At 54.9% G+C, this 19,392-nt stretch overlaps 1 protein-coding gene across 6 annotated transcripts; it reads right to left on the bottom strand.

The window, feature by feature from the left end:
• Positions 1 to 887: 887 nt before the first annotated feature.
• DRG2 (developmentally regulated GTP binding protein 2) lies at positions 888 to 18,889 on the bottom strand. 6 transcript variants are annotated; one of them, XM_036894020.2, is made up of 14 exons: positions 18,708 to 18,853; positions 15,894 to 15,999; positions 15,127 to 15,288; positions 11,864 to 11,953; positions 11,202 to 11,262; positions 9,561 to 9,651; positions 8,855 to 8,927; positions 8,638 to 8,728; positions 7,708 to 7,805; positions 7,267 to 7,343; positions 5,884 to 5,972; positions 4,997 to 5,055; positions 2,009 to 2,062; positions 888 to 1,690 (listed from the first exon to the last, which is right to left on the bottom strand). In XM_036894020.2, the coding sequence occupies exons 3-14, from the start codon at positions 15,178 to 15,180 to the stop codon at positions 1,604 to 1,606; spliced, it is 924 nt and encodes a 307-aa protein (XP_036749915.1). In that variant the 5' UTR covers positions 15,181 to 15,288; positions 15,894 to 15,999; positions 18,708 to 18,853; the 3' UTR covers positions 888 to 1,603. The 6 variants fall into 6 exon arrangements, 3 of the variants coding, with proteins under 3 accessions (XP_036749915.1, XP_036749913.1, XP_057356764.1); XR_008997136.1 differs by lacking the exon at positions 15,894 to 15,999 and adding an exon at positions 2,864 to 2,994 and having other exon boundaries at positions 1,609 to 1,690; positions 15,127 to 15,287; positions 18,708 to 18,889; XR_005026538.2 differs by lacking the exon at positions 15,894 to 15,999 and adding an exon at positions 3,410 to 3,507 and having other exon boundaries at positions 1,641 to 1,690; positions 15,127 to 15,287; positions 18,708 to 18,888.
• Between the last annotated feature and the right edge of the window lie 503 nt (positions 18,890 to 19,392).

Here is a 19,392-nt window from a genome sequence, read left to right as displayed (position 1 = left end):
CTGTGGCCTCCTCCCTGCCTGCATGCCGCCTAACAGGGGTCCTGTGGCTGACCCCAGACGCCTGGCCAACCCAGCAGAGTAGCTCAGTGTTGCGGGGAAGGAAGGCCCAGCCCACCACACCAACCGCCTGGGGACTCCTGTATATTTAATGGTGTCTATTATTCCTGTTTTCTCTCCGGAAAGGAGCCTGAGCTGCTGACAGAGGAGCCGAGACCAGCCTGGAAAGCTGAGCAGTGGGCCTGCTCCCAATTCCAGCCCAGTTCTAGGACTCCCAGGGGAGCCCTCTACCCCTCCTGCTGGCCCAGTGCCCAGCAGCCCCACAAAACCATTCACCCCTCAAAAGCACACTGCTTCCAGGAAGCTTTCCCTACTGCTCAGAAGTCTGTCTGGGGTTCAAATCCTGGCAGTGCACTTACAAGCTTTGTAGTCCAGGGCAAGTTGTTATCCTGGAGAACTGGCTGCTGTGGAGATGGCCACGTGCAGACCCTGTTATGCAGGAGGGGCTCAGTGGACACCTGCCCCCGCTCCTTGGCATCATGCTGAGGCCCTCCACTTCTGCCTTCTGAGGCAATAGGAAGTGTACTTGATGATTCTGTTCTCACAGGGGAGCCTCTCTGCCACCTCAAAAATTACAAAAGCCTTCTGGGGAATGCTGTCCACCTTGGCAGCTAAGCCTGGCCTCAGGAGGTGTCACACAGCCCCTGGCCAGCCCTCCTGGACAGCGTGGTCTGGAAGACCCTACAATCTCCCTTGTCCCCTAGGCTTGGGCCTGCTCCCCCATGGCCCAGGTTTCACCCACTCTGATCATCAAGCTCATTGCTGCCCCTCTGAGCCAACCTGGCAACCAAGTTCAGCAAATTCACAAAACTGTCCTCAGTCTGAACAGGTATTGTTTCCATCCTTTATTTCAGAACAGAGAGCCGAGAGATCAGACGCTTGGAAAACAGAACCGAACTCCAAAGTGCCCACCCCAGGTGTCAGTGAGGGTCCTGGGTCCTGGAGTTTCGTGCTGGACAGGGTCTGCCCTGGGCGAGGGTGGCACTACAGGACCCCTCTCGGACTATGGAAGGTGTTAGCTGGGCCTTTATGGCCACTGACCCCTGGTTTCTACCATGGGGCGGTCCTGTGGGTGTGGGTGTGAAGGGATTTTTTTCCTGAGAGGCCCCTCCCTGAGTGCCAGAGAAGCTGACAGCTGAGAGGCCAAGGGGCCCCAACAGTTAATTACCACCTTCAGACACCCAGGCAGGCTGGGCTGCCTGCCCCAGCACAGAGCAAGTCACCTGCTTAGGCCCTAGCTGGGTGGAAGGTGGGCAACCTGCTCACTCAGGGCCTGAAGGGGATGGGGTAGGGCCCAGGCCCAGGGTTCCAAACTTGGAGCCCCCTTCTGGGCGGCCAGTGTCATGGCAGAGGACCCCAGCCTCACTCCTCGAGAGCCCCAACACTCTCCACCATCAGCCTACTGAAGAAACTTTTGCAAATAGCAAACTTGAGAGACCCCTCCCTGGGGTATATATATTTGTATTTTTCCCATTTGGGCTTTGGGGTGTCCCACTGGGTTCACCTCCCAGGGAGACAGGCAGGTGGGCAGGCCCGGCAGGCGCCACTACTTCTTGACGATCTGGATGACATCCTCGTGCTCCATGGTGTGGGTCAGGCCCACCCGCTGCGGGCTGTACTTGGTGCTGGTGCCCTGGGCAAAGAGCAGGCCAGAGCGGCCACCTCAGCCTTTGTGCTGACCAAGGCCAAGGCCACGGAGTGATCACTGGAGGAAGGCATGCGTGTGTCGGGGGTGTGAACGCCAGTCTAAAGGGGGCCCAGCATTGACAAGAACCACAGGCCCCAGGCAGGGCTTTCCCAGGGGTGTGTGGTGTAGCCAGCCCCGGATCCTGGGGGGAGAGGCCCGCGTCCAGTCTGGGTCAGCATGCACAGCCCGCAGAGTGGATGCCAGGCAAGGAGCGTGAGCGTCCTGCTGCTGCCCGACCCCGGCCCACTTCCTGCCCAGACTTACCCACACCAGGGCGTACTTGAACTGGCTGGCGAGCGACCGGTGGATGCGGTGGCACTGGAGGAGGAGAGAGAGTCAGACAGCGGGATGAGGCTCTGCCTAGCCCTACTGAGCTCAGCCACACACCCAGGACCTGGGCACATGTAGTAGCAATTCCCAGGCAGGTGCTCAAACAGCACTGGCCTGAATCAAGGGCACATCTCCACCCACAGGCAGTTCTAGGCATGGCTGCAGGCTGTGCCACCAGGTTAGGAACATTCTCGCAGCCATCAGAGGAAGGTCTGGGACCCGGCTGGCAGTGGCCCTCTGCCCACCCCGCCTGAACCATAGCCCTGACAGATGCCCCTTCAGATGGGTGAGAGTGGTTTTCAGGACACCCCGCAGTCACCACACCTGCTCTGCCTCCCGGCCACAGCTGTGAGGCTCTGCACACCACATCGTCCACCTCCCTCCCTGGGACAGCTCACATCCTTTAGTGTTCCCAGGCAGGGGTGAGGTCACCTGAATCCCGGAGCCCCTAGGAGGCCAGGAGGAGGGGAATGTAGAGGGCAGCCCCCTCTTCTCTAGGAACAGGGGCCCCTGGAGGCGCCGCGCCAGTGAGCTCCGGAGGCGACCACAGTGCTTCCTCTCCTCCCACATGACCACAGCCTTACAGGCCCGGTCAGAGACCAAATGCCTCAGCCCAGCTCCTGCGGGGATGCTGGGCCTGCAAAAACATGTCCCAACTATATATAGGGAACCACCCTGGCAGAGAGGACACTGCTGCTAGTGACAAGCAGAGATACCCAATGCATTCCAACACTGATTTTAGATCAGAAAATTACATCTGATGGCTCAGAGGTCAGCAAGTGGGTTTACCTTTTTTCAGCTTGTCCAACAAGATGAAGCCTACTGGGAAAGTTTACTAAGCAGAGTCCTGGTCACAAGGATTCTCCCGGGGTCCTGAGGGCACGGGGAGTGCCAGGCTGGTGCTCACACCCTGGAGACAGCTGGGGTGTGTACTGTCATTTGCCACAGGCTCCACCATGCTCTAGTATCTCTCACACATTAAGTCAAACATATCACAAGAAGCCATTTACCACCAAGCTTGTTCTATGGTTCTCCTGGGAGAGAACATACTGTTTGGGGATGGGAAGGTTCTCTGCTCATCAAACTCCAATGTGCCGCTCACGAGAAACCCTGCAAGGTCCTCTGCCTCTGACGCTTATGGCCCATGACCCTTGTGAAGGCAAGACCTTTGTCAGCTCCCACTGAACATGGGCCAGGGCCTGAGCTGACTGCATTACAAAGACCCTGGGGCACCAAGTACTCCAGATGAGGAAAGAAACTGAGGCACAGGGAGGCCAATAGCTAGTTTTGGGGAGTCAGGGTATGACCCCAGGTCTGCCTGGCCCCACTATCTACCTGGTTCATCTACTATGGGTCCCTGCCGTCAGCATCCGGGCAGGCCTTTATATACATTCATGGCACCTGGGACAGTAGATCTTCTAGGAGGGCAGTATCTGTGTAGGATGAGTGGGGAGGGGGCAACCATTGAAGCGCAGACCTCCTGGGACAAAGTCCAGGCTCTAGAGCAAAGCTTCTAAAGCCCCCCCCAACCCCCAAGCCTCTCCTCACCCTTGGGTCTAGCACCTGCTGCCTTTGACCCTCCATGCCAGCTGATGGCAAACAGCCAGCCTCTGGAACTTTGTACCTGTTATTCCCACTGCCTGGAATACAGTTCTCCTATTGCTATCTCCTGCTTTTCTTCCCAGGCATGGCTGACCCCCCCATATCCCTTGGGCAAGCAGACAAGGGCCTGAGAGGGTTGAGGGAAGTGCCCACAGAAGGTGCAGGGTGACCCCAGGGAGGGTCAGTACATGTGGGCACCATGTCAACAGCTCTGACAACAGTCACAGGCTCTGAGACAAATGAGAACAGGGACTTCCGTGCGGGGCTCCTTGTGATCTATGGGGTCCAAGGGGGTCTCCATGGCCTCTGCCGAGCATGAAAGCCTTCAAGGCCCAGCCCTACTCTGCATGCTAGCAGCAGCCCTAGGCCAGCAGAGGTCTCAGGCTGGGCTTGAGAATGAATGAATGTATGAGGCCAGACTGCAGGCCTACCCACCACTGTCTACAGTACCGATCCTGAGAAGAAAGGCACTAGAGAAAAACAAAACCTCCGAATACAAGAGCCCAGGAGGGGGCAGTGTGGCCTGGAGCATCGGCCCAGGCTCTTGGGCCACCGCTGCTCCTGCAGGGCCCAGCGCATTTTTGTACAAGATGGTGCATTCAGGGCATGGGGTGACCCCATGCCACCAGCAAAGCTTCAGACACACTCTCCCTCTCCCTGAGCCCCCCTATCTCCAGGCCTCTGCATACCCTGCCCCTCACCTGGGGGGTACCCCTGCCCCTGCCTGGTCTACAGGTCACACTCAATGAACATGTGTTGAGCACAGGAAGCATTCAAAGCCATCCCCAGGCTTGGGGGCTGGATCGGGGAGCAGGGAAGGGCAGGCCACACTGGGGGCCGAATGGGGGACAGGGAGCTAACAGAGGCCAAGAGCAAGGAGGTGGCAACTCCGAGCTTTAGGCCAGCACTGGGGAAGATAGCTCGGAGTGACAATAAAGAAACATCACAGGTAATAGCTCTTCTCGACCGGATGCCTAAACAGCAGTAGCCCTGAGGTGCCTATGGCACTGGGATGTGGCAGGACAGTGATAACCATTGCTTCCTGGGCATCTACCAAGCGCCAGGCAGCATGCTGAGTGCCTCGCACACCTGACCTTGTGAGACGCCACTCACCACTGCCATCTCACAGGGGTGGCACGGAGGCTTGCCAGCAGCTAGGAAGGGTGGTCAGGACACAACCCCACAACTAACTCCACAGCTGCCCTTGGCCACTCTGCCGCTGCAGTGAGTGTCCTCCGGGGGCCAGGAGAACTGCAGGCCAAACCCCTCCAAGGAGACAAAGCGCCTCCAACCCCTCGTCTGGGCAGGTCGTCGACTTACCACATGCTCCACAGAGGCCCCTTTCCGGAGGATGATGGCATCTGTGAAGTCCGGTCTCTCTGCACCGATAGAGATTGGGGGTGGGGGGTGGTCAGCCATGGCTGTGGGTCCACGCTGCTGGGCGGTTCCCTTCCATAAGGGAACAAAGGCCCTTCTGGCCCCTCGCCTTGGCTTAACTGTCCCCTACCCCCATTCGGCACACCTTCCCTATAGATCTCCATGCAGTCTTCTACAACCTTGACCTTTACACAGAAAATGGAAATATATTCATGTCCAGGACTCAGACTGCCTGCAACCCCATCAGCCATGAGAGCACCAACTGAGATGAGCCATGTGGAGCATCTTCACTGAAGTAACAGGACGTGACAACGGCTGGTGATCACTCAGGGCCAGCGGCATCTCTTCCCTTGCCACAAGGTCAAGGTCGATGCAAGCTGCCAGAACTTAGCTGCTGGGCTGCAGGGTGTGTGACGTGTACATATAGTGGGCAGGGATGGGGAAGGCTCCTGTGTATTTAGTTGCCTAAAGTCCTGATGTGGGACCTGCCCCTGCTAGGGGAGGCCAGGTGGGGGCTTCCTGCTGTAGCCAAGGGGGAACCCCAAGATAGCGGCTATCCCATTATCTCTCCCCACCCCAGGCCCCTAGAACACCCTCAAGGCCCGTAGCCCCAGAACTCAGCATTCTTTACTGTAAGGGCTCAGGCCAAGGTGCCCACCATCCTGGGGCAGGGGGCAGTGTCGGCTCTGAGAGATGGAAGAAGAGCTGAGATGTGCACAAGACAAACTCGGCCAGGGGCGCTGGGCCCTGTGGGTGCCACACAGAGCCTGGCAGCCCTCTAGGGAGGGTGAGGCTCAGCACGTTTCTTGGGCCGAGGCCACCTGACTCACGTCCTCTCTTCTTGGTGTAGATGCAGGTCAGGGCCAAGTACTCCCAAAGCATCTCAAGCAAGGAGTCCAGGTTCAGCTTCATGCCGCAGCTGCTGGGGGCAAGGTGGCCAGGGAGTCAGAGGAGCCCCAGGGGCTCAGAGCCCAGGGGTCTCTGCTTTCTCACTGCTGCCAAAGACAAGCTCCATCTGGCTTTGCAAAGGCACCAAGGCCGGCGTGGCCCAGCTAGCACCTGTGGGTAGCCAAGCCCATACTCCTGATAGCAGCTTGACACTTTAGCTGCCAGTGCATTAAGTCACCAGTCCCACTCGACAGAGCTCAGCCATTTCTCCTGGGGGAATCACAGCTGTGCCCTGGGAGAGCACATGGCATCTCTGACACCTGGGGGTAGGGTTTCCCTCCTGGCACCTCATGGGTGGAGACTGGCAAGGGGACTGTGGGCAGAGGATGACAATCCAGAGCTCACCCTCACAAGAGGCAGTGGCTGCCAAGTGGCCCAGTGCAGCCCAGCAGGGATCACAGTGATGAGGCGGCCCCTGCTCAATCATTTGAGTGGTATGACTTGAGCTGGTGTCCTGACCTCCACTGAGATGTCATGAACATAAGCAGGACAGCCATGCCCTTGGGAGGGCCCGGAAGGGAGCCTGGGATGCAGCAGCAGTAGAGACCTGAGGCTGTCCTGTGAGAAGGGTGCCCACTCTCTGCTGGTCTTGGGATGCTGGCAACACCCAGGAGATGGTCCCTATGCTTGGGTCCATCATTTGCATCACCCAGCATGTGTGCCTGTCACCCCGCCTCGGTTCCTGAGCACCCTGCTCTCTCTAAGCCAAGCCTAACATAAAGCTAGAGTGCCTCCTGATCTGGGAGCTGGCAGAGTGGAGCACATGAGCTAGCCTGCCCCCAGAAGAGCCCCACAGCAAGGGAGGGTGGTGAAGAGACAGCTATCAGCCAGGGCACAGGTGCCTCCCAGGACCCACCCCTCAAAGAAGGGCAGGGAGTGGGTGGCAAAGGATGGCCCCGCCTGCCCGTGGAGTTCAGCTGCCTTGCCCGCACGGTAGTGACAGAAGCCACACCTTCCAGAGCATCAGGGGCAGCTGGATCACACCCTGGGCCTTTCTGGGGTCAGGTGGGGGGCTGTCAGTGGTTCACTACTAAGCTACAAGCCTTGTAAACAGTTTAGCTTGCTGGATGAAATCCTGGTTTCCCTAGCCAGAGCCCACCCCACTTACTCCTGAATTGGCATGGGCAGGATGGGACTGGGCACAGTCACCAGCAGCTACCAGGCCGTCTCCCCTGCCCTGAACTGTGTGGAGGTGTTGCCTGGGAGCCTGGCGGGCAGGCTCACACACAGAGGACAGCAGGGCAGCAGGATGCCAGGAGCCTCACCTGATGACCACACTGTTGGGTTTCCGGGCCAGGCGGTCCACTTCTTCCATTGATATCTGGTCAATTTTGTTATAAACCTGGGATTGAAAAGGTGTTGAGGACAGGAACAAAGTGGTATAGGAAAAGGGCCCCAGAGAGCCACAGCCCAGCCCACAGGTTCCCCCTCTGGGTGCCTCAGCAAGAGAGGAGGGGCTGATGCCAGTGGTCCCCCCTCCTGCTGTTGTCCCAAGGATGGGGAGAAGCTGAAGGCTCCTGGGGTGGGGATAGAAAACCCGTGTCAAGCCAGACGTGTCTGCAAGACTCCTGCAGCACTGGGGTAGCAGGGAGGCAGGAAGAGATGGCAGAAGCTGGTTCTGTGCCTCTCAGAAGCCCATCTCCATCTGGGTCAGCCTGGAGTGAGGCTCCCCTCACACAGGCACCCGGGGGGCTGGCACCACTTACATACAAGCAGGGCATGTACACCCGGTTGCCAACGATCACATCAATGAACTCATCTGGGGAGCAGTCTTCTCGGAAGAGCACTTCTGCGTTGAAGATCTCTGAGGAGCTCAGATTAAGGGCAACTTGTGTGCCAGCAGCCCCTCATGCCCCTCACAGGAGGAACTAAACAGCCCTCAGGAATATGCTGCTGAAAGGGAACTTGGAGGTATGTACTTCTGAGGTTTTATAAGATTTTATAGTTTGGAGAGCTCCCTCATGTTTTTTAAAAGGAACCACAGTATGTAAAAGTTTCAATCAATGGTTTAAATCTCCACTGTTAGATGAGAAAAAGCCGTATCTGCCAGAATCCCCAAAGCACCTCAGTGGCCCAGGTTTCAGTGCCAGGCAGTCTGAAGCACTGGCCTGACCCAATTCCCCCAGCAGAGCTCTCCTGCAGGGCATCTGCTTCTGCTGGCAGACATGCAGTGCCAACAGCCGGGGTGCCTCCCCAGACCGCCGGACCACTGTGAGTCTTCCCTCTGCTGACTTCAACTCTGCTCCTGGGGCCCTGGGACCTGCCCAGCCCCCCAGTGATACTTGAGTGGTGTGCACACAGGCCCTCGGTGCTCCCTGAGGCCTCTCTGGGCCAGGAACCCCCATCCTCAGGGGGGTTTCTTTTGCCACTTTATCTTCCTTCCAGACGTGACTAGCCACCAGTGTTGAGTACCTGGCAAGGATCCAGGAAGCCACTGCTGAGCGTGTCACTGCAGCCTGGCCAGCCTGGAGGTGGTGAGCATGCAGGCAAAGGGGACAAGTGGTGCCTCCTGTCTGCTGGTGGCAGCTTCCCTGGAGACTGCTCAGATGGACCCCGGGGGCCTGGGGGCCTGTCTCAGCTGCCCCTCCCTGTCCTGAGGTTATAGGCCCTCCCTCACTGTTCTTTGGGAAGGATACTGTACTCGTGCAGGATCAGCTGCACCAGCTTTTCTGAGCACTGGGTCAGCGTGACTGTCGAGTTAAAGGAGATGCCACCTCCTTTCTTGGGCTGGATGAGAGGGAAGGGAGGAGAGCTACTGGCAAAGGGGCAGCTGCCATCACCCCGTGCACCTCTGCTGCCAGTGGGGCAGTCCCAAACCTGACTGTGCCCTGGCCCACAAGTGAGGAGCCTCACCTTGAAATAGATGTTGGGCTTGTGCTTGTTGAGGCGGATGCCCACCGACTCCAGCTCCTTCTCCAGCAGAGACCTGGGCAGAGCCCCCGCGAGCCTTGATGGGTGCCCAGAGGCTGGCTATGCAGCCTCCATGTCACACAGCAGGCCCCTCTCCACCCAGAAGGAGACCACTGCCCCACTCTACCAGCCCAGCGACCCTGAACATTCTTTCCTGACAATCCAAAGCTGCTAAGGAGTGTCTGGACCCTCTGCCCAGTCCAAGGGGAGACCAGATGGGTCTGTGGTCAGCATGGAGAGGCAGGCCTGGTATGCTCCTCAGCTGGCAGACCAGGGCATGAACAGGCTTCTGTTGCTTGGAACTGGGCTTCTGGTGGGTTCTGGGCTGAGATGGGGGACCCAGGCCTCTGAAGGCAGGAGCCAGAGGGAGGACAGCCTGTGCTGTCAGAAGCTTCTATCACAGGCTTTAGCTGGCAGACCACATCCCAGCCACCAGACATCTCCACTAGATGCTTGGAGAGGACACGCCATGCTGAGTGCACTGGGCTTGGCCTGTGGGCAATCCTGTCCCTGCTCCCACATGTGAGACGGCCAAATGCCCTGTAAACTACCCATCATGAGCTCAAGGATACATCAGCTGGAGCCCTGGGGCGCCACTGCCACCCCCAGAGGCTTCCCCTGACATGTCGGCCCGCCCCACCCTGCGGACCTTTGAACGTCCCCCCTGGTGGCATCCAGCATCATGACGACGACGTCAGCTGTGCGCGCCACAGCAATCACCTGCCGGCCACGGCCTTTCCCTGGACAGGTGGAAGGGATGTGGTTACACAGCGACACGGGCAGGACCCCCACCCAGCCCACAGCACCCTACACGCCTAAGCTTTACAGACTCACCAGGGTCTCTGCCACATGCCAACCTGCAGGCTGTGATTCCTTAGTATTTTTTAGTTCACATCCTATTTTACTCACGGAGACTTGTTTTAGAAGGAAATCCAATATCACCACCTCAAGAGAAGTAACGCCCTCCCCCTGTCTCTACTGTGCAGCAGGCCCCACACCAAGTGTTTTATGAACATTTCCTCATATAATCCTCAAAACTATCCTGTATCAGCATTATCACACCTATTTCACAGATGTGAAAGCTGAGACCTGGCTCAGAGATACTCAGTCACAGAACCTGAACTTGTCTGCCATTTCTGGAAAATGGAGTGACAGAACCCTTCCAACCCTCCCACATGGGGCTGCATAAAGGGTCATGAGACAACACGGGAGGGGGTGCTTTGGGAACTGACAAACAGGTGACCAGAGAAGCCAGGCACCTTGCCAAGGTCACGTGGTCAAGGGACGAAGGTCATGCACCAGGATCTGGGTAGTGTGGGTTTCAACCATGACTTGCCTCCTTCTCCTGAGGAGGGGGTTGGGCCAGGTGATCTCCAAGGGCCACCTGCCCCTGGCTCTAGCTGGTACATTTCCCCACAGAGGCCAGATTACCTCCAGACCCCAACATGCTGGCTGCTGGGATGGCAGTTTCCTGGGGAACCATCACCACTTCCCACTGCTCCAATTCAAGTGGGTAGGACCTTGCCCTGATAAGGGTGGTGGGGCATGGGAGAGTGCAGAACAGAGAAGGCCCCTAAACCCCCAGAAGGAGGCCCACTGCCTAGCCAGGATGGGGCTCTAGAGTCAGGGAGGAGAGCCCTAACCCTAGCTCTGCTACTTAACAGGTGAACAGTTGTTTAAGGCAGACCCTTTACCTCTCTGTCCGCAAGGCTCCTCCTGGCTATGAAAGGGAAATGATGACACTAAGTCACATGCTGGCCAGTGCAGAGCCTGGCACTTAGCAAGAGCTGGATAACCATTAGCTGGTAACCATCTCTACAAATTATGTGGGCAGCCACCTGCCACCAGAAGCCAGATAGCATGTCCCCATCTTAAACAGAACAAAACAAAATGACAAAGGACTTGGCTCCTGGACTAGCAGCATGGTCTAAACCAGCCAGCCAACAGGTGTCTAGTGGCATGGTGGAGCCATGGAGTGGCAATGAGGATTCCACAACCTGGAGGATCCCTGTCTGGTGAGCCACACAACCTTGGGCAAGTCACTTCACCTCACTGGGCCTCAGGTTGCCTCGGCTTTAAGATGGGGCCTCCCAGGGCTGTAGGAGCCCAGAGTCCCTTAAGTACAGAGCACCCTGCAGCATGAAGAGCCACTGGCCTACCCCTACCCAAGAGCCACCCTCCACAGCCACACCCAATTTTGTCAGTGAGGCCAATAGTCGAACTTTGTGTAGCAGGGGTGACGGGGGCTGAGATCCACCCTGCCTCCCACCCGCCTGTTCCTGCCTCCCACCTTGTGCTGCGCCTTCAATAATTCCAGGAAGGTCCAGGAGCTGGATGTTGGCACCTTTGTACTAGGATGTAGAAGAGAAGGGAAGGCAAGGTGAGCCACTGCTGGGATGGGCCAGCCTAACCCCAGGACACCTACACGAGCCTGTAGCTCTGGGGCTGTGGGAGACCAGGCGTCAGCCTCCAGAGCTGTGTCAGAGCACAGGCCACATCCTGCAAGCTGAGGAGCTACCTGGGAGGCGCTTGTGAGTTTTTATAATTGCACAACACTCATCGCTGATGGTAACAGCTCTTCACAAATAAAACACTTCACTTGGGGAGGCTTAAGGCCACAGGGCCCCAGTTGCCCAGTGTTCCGACGCTTCATGGGAAACAGAGGGATCCAGCCAGCCCGAAGTAAGCGACCTGAGCTGGGGTGGTGCAGGGCCGCGGAGCACAGAGGGGCACCAGGGGGAGCTGCTGCACACTGGTCTGACCCTGGGGCCAGTCAGGATTCCAGGACTGGCTTCTCTGGGGTCCCAGCTGTCAGAACCCCCACAGGGGCCAGTGCTTGAGGGCACAGCAGCTCTGCTTGGAGCCTCCCCTACACAGGACACCCACGCCTGATGTACATATACAGTCACAAATGCAAGTGTGTGTCCTTCCCCTTTCTGGGCTCTGACTCACCTCGATGACCCCAGGGATACACGTCAGGGTCGTGAATTCATAGGACGCAGCTTCACTGGCTGTGGAGGTCATCAGGCTCAGGAAGGTGGACTAGGAGGAAAAGGAGGTCACTGCCATGAGAAGCCTTGTCCCGGTCCCTGTGGAGAATCTCCACGGGCTGGGAGCCTGCCAGGCACAAGCAGCAGGGTGATCCCCTCCTCACAGTTGGCTTGGTGACTTGGGTGGGTGTGAAAAGAAGAGCTGGAAAAGTCACCTCCGGCCCCACTCAGGGAAGGTCAGCCAGAAGGCCTTTCTGCTCCTCAGAGGCCGCAAGGCCTGTCTCAGGTAGACACAGGGACCTGGTTACTAAGTGGGCTCCCCAACCAAATCAGGGGCCTTTCCCTTGCTCCACAGAAGCCTGCAGACTCTCTGGCCCCCTGGGAACTTTAAGCAGGTAACAGCCCCATAGAACTCAAGGTTGCTGGTCCCCCAGGGAGGGACAAGGAGATGTGCAGGGATACACGGACATTCCTGTCCGACACAGAGCCAGATGACGGAGGGAGCCAGGGGGAAGGCAGGGTGAGCCGGGAAGGCTCTGGGTGGGAACACCTGTGCTTCAGGTCCCAGTGGGAACAGGCTGTGGCTTGGCCAGGAGTCACAGAGTCCTGGCTGTGGATCTGGAAACTGTGTGTGAGGGTGGAAGGGTTGAAAGGGTTGACAAAGGTAGCTGCAAATGGCTCAGGAAGCAGGAGCTGCAGGGGCCAGTGGCTATTCTCTAGTGTGTAACTTCTCCCTACCAGCAACTTTCCACCCTCATCCTAGCTGCCTCAGAGAACTAAAAGGACCCTATATTTCCTGAGCCCAAGCCAGTGGAGGATCAGTAGGAAATGCACACAGCTGGGTACTGATCTGATGGGGACTGGAGTGTTCCTCAAGATTAGGAAGCATTTAAATGTATGCAGGCAGGAATTCTGCAAATTTCGAAGCACAGCCTGGTAGTACTCCAATGTGCACCCACCCCAGCAAACAGCCAGCTCAGATAGAGCGTCAGGTAGTGGGTATATGAGCAGACACTGACTGCGCCCCAGTGGAGTCAGCTAGCGAACTTTTTTGGAGGGTGACTGGCAGTGTTAGTGGCCATTAAAAAAATCTACAGCCCCTGAGGCACTGTGCTGACTTCTAGGGATGCTCCTGTAGAAACCCCTGCTCTGGTGTGTAAGTACCCAGGCGGGACAGTCACTATAGCACTGTGTGGTCAAGCCAAAGCCTGGGGACAACCTAGCTACCATGGCAAGGAGGGAAAGAACGAACTGCTGCTGATGACACAACCAAGTCTAGGCAGCTGTTCAGGGGGTGAGGTGACCTAATATATAAACACGGCAGATATCCACAGTGAAATGGACATGCCAGTGGCAAACGTAGGTACTGTCCCATTTTCATGGTTGTGGGTGTGGATGTAGAGTCAGAGAGCAGATCAGTCCCCACCCCCTGTACAAGCAGAAGGGAAAACACATAAAACAAAACACTTGTAAAACGCAGCGTATGCTCCCTGGCCTGCAGCAAACACTCACGAAGTGGCAGCTGTTATCAGCTTCCCTGTGAGTGGCCCAGAGCAATGGGCTCAATCCCTTCATTTAGTTGAACTGATTTAGAAGCCACTCCTCCAGCCCCTGGTCCAGGCCACCTGGTTGTTGCTCACCTGGACTATTTCTTCACTGGCCTCTTCACTGGCCTCCCTGCTTCCACCCCTCCCTGGACTTCCACCCTTCCACACAATAGCCAGAGTGATTGTTACAAAGTAGGTCAGCACCCAGATCTTGGCTTCCAGATATCATTCTCCAATAAAAGAAACCAGGGCTCCTTGGAAAAATGGCTGATTGTAGGATTGGGATGGGGAATATAGAAGATGAACTTGATGCGTCTTGTGGTACCAGAAAGTAAGAAAGTGCTGAAAAAATATAATGAGAGTATGTCAAAGAAGCCAAATGAATTTTCTCCAAATTTTTTTGGGGATTAGAACCCCAAGTATTAAGTACATTTCCATAGGTCCATGCTGCTACGAATACATGATAAAATAAAATAAATGGGGAGAAGAAAATCTGTGCAGAAATCCCAATAATTGTGTGGCTAGTATCTGTTGAAGGAGGTGGCACTGGCTCCCCACTCCTTAGGTGTGTGCTGCATGGTGACTTCTCTAAGAAGACAGTGTGGACAGGAGAGGAAAACAGTGACTTTACAGTGGGGAAACCTCGCAAACACTGACCCAGCCAGTGACCAAGGCTAACACAACAGGGATAAGTCATGCTGACAGTATGTAGCTGTGATATGATGTGAGGAAAATGGCCCTTCACCTCTGCGGTCTATGACCCAAACTCAGGGCCCCATTCTAACCACAAGAAAAACACCACACAAACCCCAATAGAGTGACTTTCTGCAAAATGCCTGACCAGCACTTCTCAAAACTGTCAAAGTCCTCCAATCAAGGTAAGCCTAAGAAATGGTCACAGTCTAGAGGACCCTAAGGAGACCTAACAACTGGATGTCTGTGGCATCCTGGGTGGGATTCTTGGACAGAAGGGGACATTAGGGAAAAACTAAGGAAATATGAATACAGAATGAACTTTGGTGAATAATCACAGATCAATACTGATGCATTAGTTTTGATGAGTGTACTATACTACTGTATAAGGTGGTAACAGTAGAGGAAGCTGGGTGGGGATACACGGAAACTCTCTGTATTATATTGTGACTTCAAGACTATTCTAAAATGTAAAGGTTTATTTTAAAAAAGAGCCAGTCAGCTCAGGCCCTTTTCAGATCAAACCCTGCAATATTTATCTTATTTCCCCCATAAAAATTAAACATGAATTTTATACTAGAAAGCTTACAGAAGAAACTTTCTAGAAAACTGCAGAGGCTCCCACATCACTTTTCCCTTCAAGCCACATCATACATCTGATCTCTCACTGTCTGCTCACATCCCTTCCCTGAGAGTGGGAGTTCTGTGGGCAGGAACACAGCTCTGTCCCATTCTCACTGTATGTCTGGTGCCTGGCATGTGCTGTGCCCTGTGAATGTCTACAGGAGGGACAAGCTGGAGACAAGTGGAGAGTGGTAACACCATTCACCATGTTAGGATATAAAGGGGAGGGACCTGATCCCGGGGGAGCTGGGTCTTCTCGGGCCCTGGAGCTAATTCAGAAAGGTGGTGAGAGGAAGCGCAGTCATGTTGTAAAAGAGACGTCCTGCCTTCCTCCCCAAGGCCCACACTGACCATCACTGACCTTACCCACAGAGGGAAATCCAATCAGTGCTACACGGGCATCGCCCGACTTCATGACATCGAAACCTTCTCCTTTGGATGAGGCTGATTTGGACGGTTCCAGGAGCTGGGCCCGGTACTTGGCGAGTTTTGCTTTCAGCAAGCCCAGGTGATACTCAGTGGCTGAAGGACATAAAGAAAGGTTGAAGGTAAGTGTCTGGGGCATCCGAACCTGATGGGCCAGGTGGGCCCCCCACACCACCAGACGCTGCTCAGGGAACATCAGAACCAGGCGGCAACCATTGTTAAGGAGCTCAAGAAAGAAAGAACACCCCTCTGCTGTAAGTGCCCACTCGGCTTCTCACTTAATGTAGAATAAAAGCTAGTGTCCTTGCTGAGACCTCATGACCCCAGGTCAGTTGTTCTCCACGGGGGCACCATGCCCTGGGGCGTTCTGAGGGACATTTTCTGTTGTCATTGTGAGGAGGTCCTGGTTGACAATTATCAGGCAGGGGTGAGGGAAGCCAGCTGCCCCACAAGGTGTGAATCAGTACAGCACAGCCAAGAACTGCCCTGAGCCCCATGTGACTTCACACCCTGATGACATCGACAGAGGCAGGACCTGGGTTAGAATAACTGGGGCCTACAGCCTGTTTCACATACAAGAGCATTTTTTTACCGTGTTAATAAATGCTGAAATTTCCAGTAATGCAACTACTGTCTATGTCAAGGGAAGGCTCTAGCATGTTTTGTTTGAAACTCTATCTAGAGGTACACACTTGTAGATAGATTTTGGGATCCCAGGCTGCCAACAGTGATGCCCCTTGAAGGGTATCTGAGTCACCAGCAGTAGTCTGCGTGGTAGCTGCCACGTGCCCAGTGATCCTATGGGTACCTAGAAGGGCAAACCTCTCACTACTTCATTGTAACTTCATATTTTGGCTGTGGCCAACATTTACATATTGAAATAAACACTACTTTAATTGTAAGTTACTTTCCTTTTTCTCCTCCTATATACTATTAGGGCATCATATGGATTTTTCCAAAGTTCTGTGTATACAAAAGTGACACTATTGATTGGGAGCTATATTTCAGGACAGAAAAGGGGGCTGTGGCTAGGCAACCTGGTCCCTGGCTGCTACTCCAACATCTCCTACCACTCTCCCTTCTATTCACTACATCCCAGCCACAGTGGCTTTCTTTCTGTTTCTTCAGAAATGCCGACCCCATTCTGGCCTTAGGACCTTTGCACCCGCTGTTCCTTCCATTCAGCCTTTTCTTCCAAGCCAGAAGGCTGGCTCCTTCTCAACATTTGAAGCTCAGCTCAAACATCACTGCTTCAATAGAGGCCTCCCCACCTGGCCTCCAGCAGAAATGTCACGCAAAGGTTAAGAGCCTGTTTGGAATCCATTAATGGCCATTTTACTTTAGAAAACTTTATCTTCTCGCATCAGTTTCTCCACCTGCAAATATGGATGTTAACAGTAAAACTACTTCATTGGATTTCTGTGGGCATAAAGAGAGCACTAAGAATAATAACTAGCACATAGTAAGCACCCAATAAAACCTGGTTATTATTATTAGCCACAGTAACTCCCACTCCTCCCCAGGTCCCTCTTTGACTCATGATCCTGTTTATCGTCTTCACAGCTCTTACACTATCTGAAACTATCTTGCTTCTTAACTTCCGTCACTCCCACAGGGCAGGATCCCCAGCTTTCGGTGACACAGGCACAGTACGGATGGGTGCTTTGGAAATGTTTTAGCAAGTGAATGGGTGAATTGATGGCAACAAGAAATGGTCAAGAATGTGTTCAGCAGCAGACAGGTACACATGATCCTTCTTATCATCTCATCTCATAAGATTCTGAGCATTTCTGAAGGGAAGGACTATGTCTTAATCCCTTAATCACCTTTATCTCTACTACTGCCAGAGGAGCAGCATATCTAGCCCGCAATCTTTCCTTGATCCTTGTAGATGATACTCCACAGGGCAGCCAGAGGGAACTTTTAAAACAGAAATTGGACTATGTCTCTCCCCTGCTTAACCCCCTCCACTAGCTCCCACTGCCCTTAGAAAAAGACTCAGACTCCTCATGACCTACAAGGCCCTAACCAATTGGCCCTCTCCTTTCCGGTCACTGCACTCCAGTCCTGGATCCTCAGATCCTTGAATAAGCCAAATTCATTCCTGCCTCATACCTTTGCACCAGCTGCTCCCTCTGCCAGGATCAGTTTCCCCCCAGATCTTTGCATGGCTGGTTCTTTCTTCTTATTCTGGTCTCAGTTCAAATGTCCCCACCTCATGGTGGTTTCCTCTGATTATTCCACCTTAGGAGGCCAGCTCCACTCCTGACACTGTTGTTATATCACCCTGGTTTGTCTTCACAGCATTTATCGCTGGCTGAAATGATCTTGTTTATCTGGCTACTAGTTTACTGAATGCCCACTGGAAGATCAGCTCCATGAAGACACGGATGTGCCTGCTGTGTGCACAACTTTAGTCACAGTGCCTAGCACTAGTAAGGGCCCAGTAAAGATTTGCAGAGTGAATGAATGAAAGAAGCCCTCCAACTCCTCAGTCTTCAGAACTAACTGGAGCCAAGAGAGGACTGACACTAAGGCCAATGTTCCCTTCTTCCTGCTCCTGCAATTCCAGGGCAGGACCGGCTAGGTACTGGGCCTCAGCCACACTGGCCAACAGCATCCCCCATTGCTTCATTGCTTCAGACCCTCCTCCTGATCTAGATTGCTTTCCTCACTGTCTCAGGAACACACCATTTCCACCTCGACGTCCTGTGCTTTGCCTCAGCATCGCCTCTCACTGGAATAGTCTCCCTGCAACCAGCTTGAGCCCCACCTCCTCCTGGAAGCCTTCTTGAGCAGCACCTTTCTTCTCTCCTGTTTTTTCCTCTGAGCTCCCCCAGCCCTTCAATCTGAAGTCCAGATTTGATGCTTCATTATTATATGCTATGTTGGGGGGTTTACTTTAAATACTGAGTGCTCACAATGTGCCCAGTGCTTTGCAAATGCTGTCTAGTCTAGTTTAGCTGTGGGCAGAGATGGGACATGGGTTTATTCCCATTTGCAGATGAGATCAGTACGGTCAACTGCGGTGCAAAGAGGTGAAATGACTTGCCGAGCTTTCACAGCAGGTACTTGGTGGAGTCGGGGATCAAACCCAGGAACTCCAGACTCCACAGAGTCCTGATTGCCTCTACTCCACCTAGGGGCTTCGGGCTGCTGGGTGAGGCTGTACCTGTGAAAGGTCTCCTCCCGGACTTCTCGGCACTCTGTGAAGACCCAGGTTCAAACCTGGTCTCTCTCTGGATCGGATGCCTGCTGTGACCTGGGGTTTCTCTACGCGGTCGCCTGGTCTAGCACTGATCAGATATCTCAGGGGTCGTCTGCAATCAGGCCCGGGCGTGGGACCCGAATCCCGCCTGGCTCTGCCTGCCTCGGGCGCGGTGAGTGGCCCGGTCACTTCTCCAGCACTTCCGCGCAGCCTTCGAGCCCGCACTCTACAGCTGGGGGTGTTCCCCCATTTTACAGACGCGAAAACTGAGACGGGCAGAAGGAAGGCCCCGCTGGACCGGCCCTCACCCTTGTTCTTCTGCGTCCGAGCGATCTCCTTCTCAATCTCGGAGATCTTCTCCAGGATCCCCATGGTGACAGACGAATCCGGCGCACTCACAGGGAAGGCGGCCGCGGAACCGGGGGCCCAGCCCGTCGCGGAAGAACAACAGCGTGCTCCCGGAAGCCGACGGAGAACAGCGTCCTCGTGCACCCGGCGCTCCGGGATTTAGAGTCCGGGCGGGCGACGTAGAACAGAGCGCCAGACACACGGTTCCGCCTGCTGGGCGGGCGGGGTTTGGGGCAGTTCGGCAGAGCCGGGCAGGAACAGCGCCGTGCTGTGCTGGGCCAGGGATAGGATGGGCAGGAGCCGGCCGTGGGACACAGGGGGAATCTTGGGTGAGGGATCTTCAACTGCAGGTCCTGAGAGCCGCTCACTTTGCTGGTGAGAAGAAAAGACGCTCAGCTGTAAGCCTAGTGGCTTTTATTTTCTGTAGAAGTGAAAAGCAGGTCCCTAGTACCACATTCACCTTAAGCCTGTGTTGCGTTTCCTCCTAATAATGACGCAGTGTAGGCAGCATTTCCTATGTGGATTTCTTGCCAAACAATACTGTATCTGATTTTAGACACAAGCGAACATCAGACAAATCTAGTAAGTGGCCCATTTTATAAGACAAGTGAACTGGGCCCTTCAAAAGTGTCAGCGATGGGGAGT

The sequence above is a fragment of the Manis pentadactyla genome, chromosome 4 (genome assembly GCF_030020395.1).
Source record: "Manis pentadactyla isolate mManPen7 chromosome 4, mManPen7.hap1, whole genome shotgun sequence".
Classification (NCBI taxonomy): Eukaryota; Metazoa; Chordata; class Mammalia; order Pholidota; family Manidae; genus Manis; species Manis pentadactyla.
Note: the sequence above shows the minus strand (reverse complement) of the source record. Positions and strands in the feature narration are given on the sequence as shown.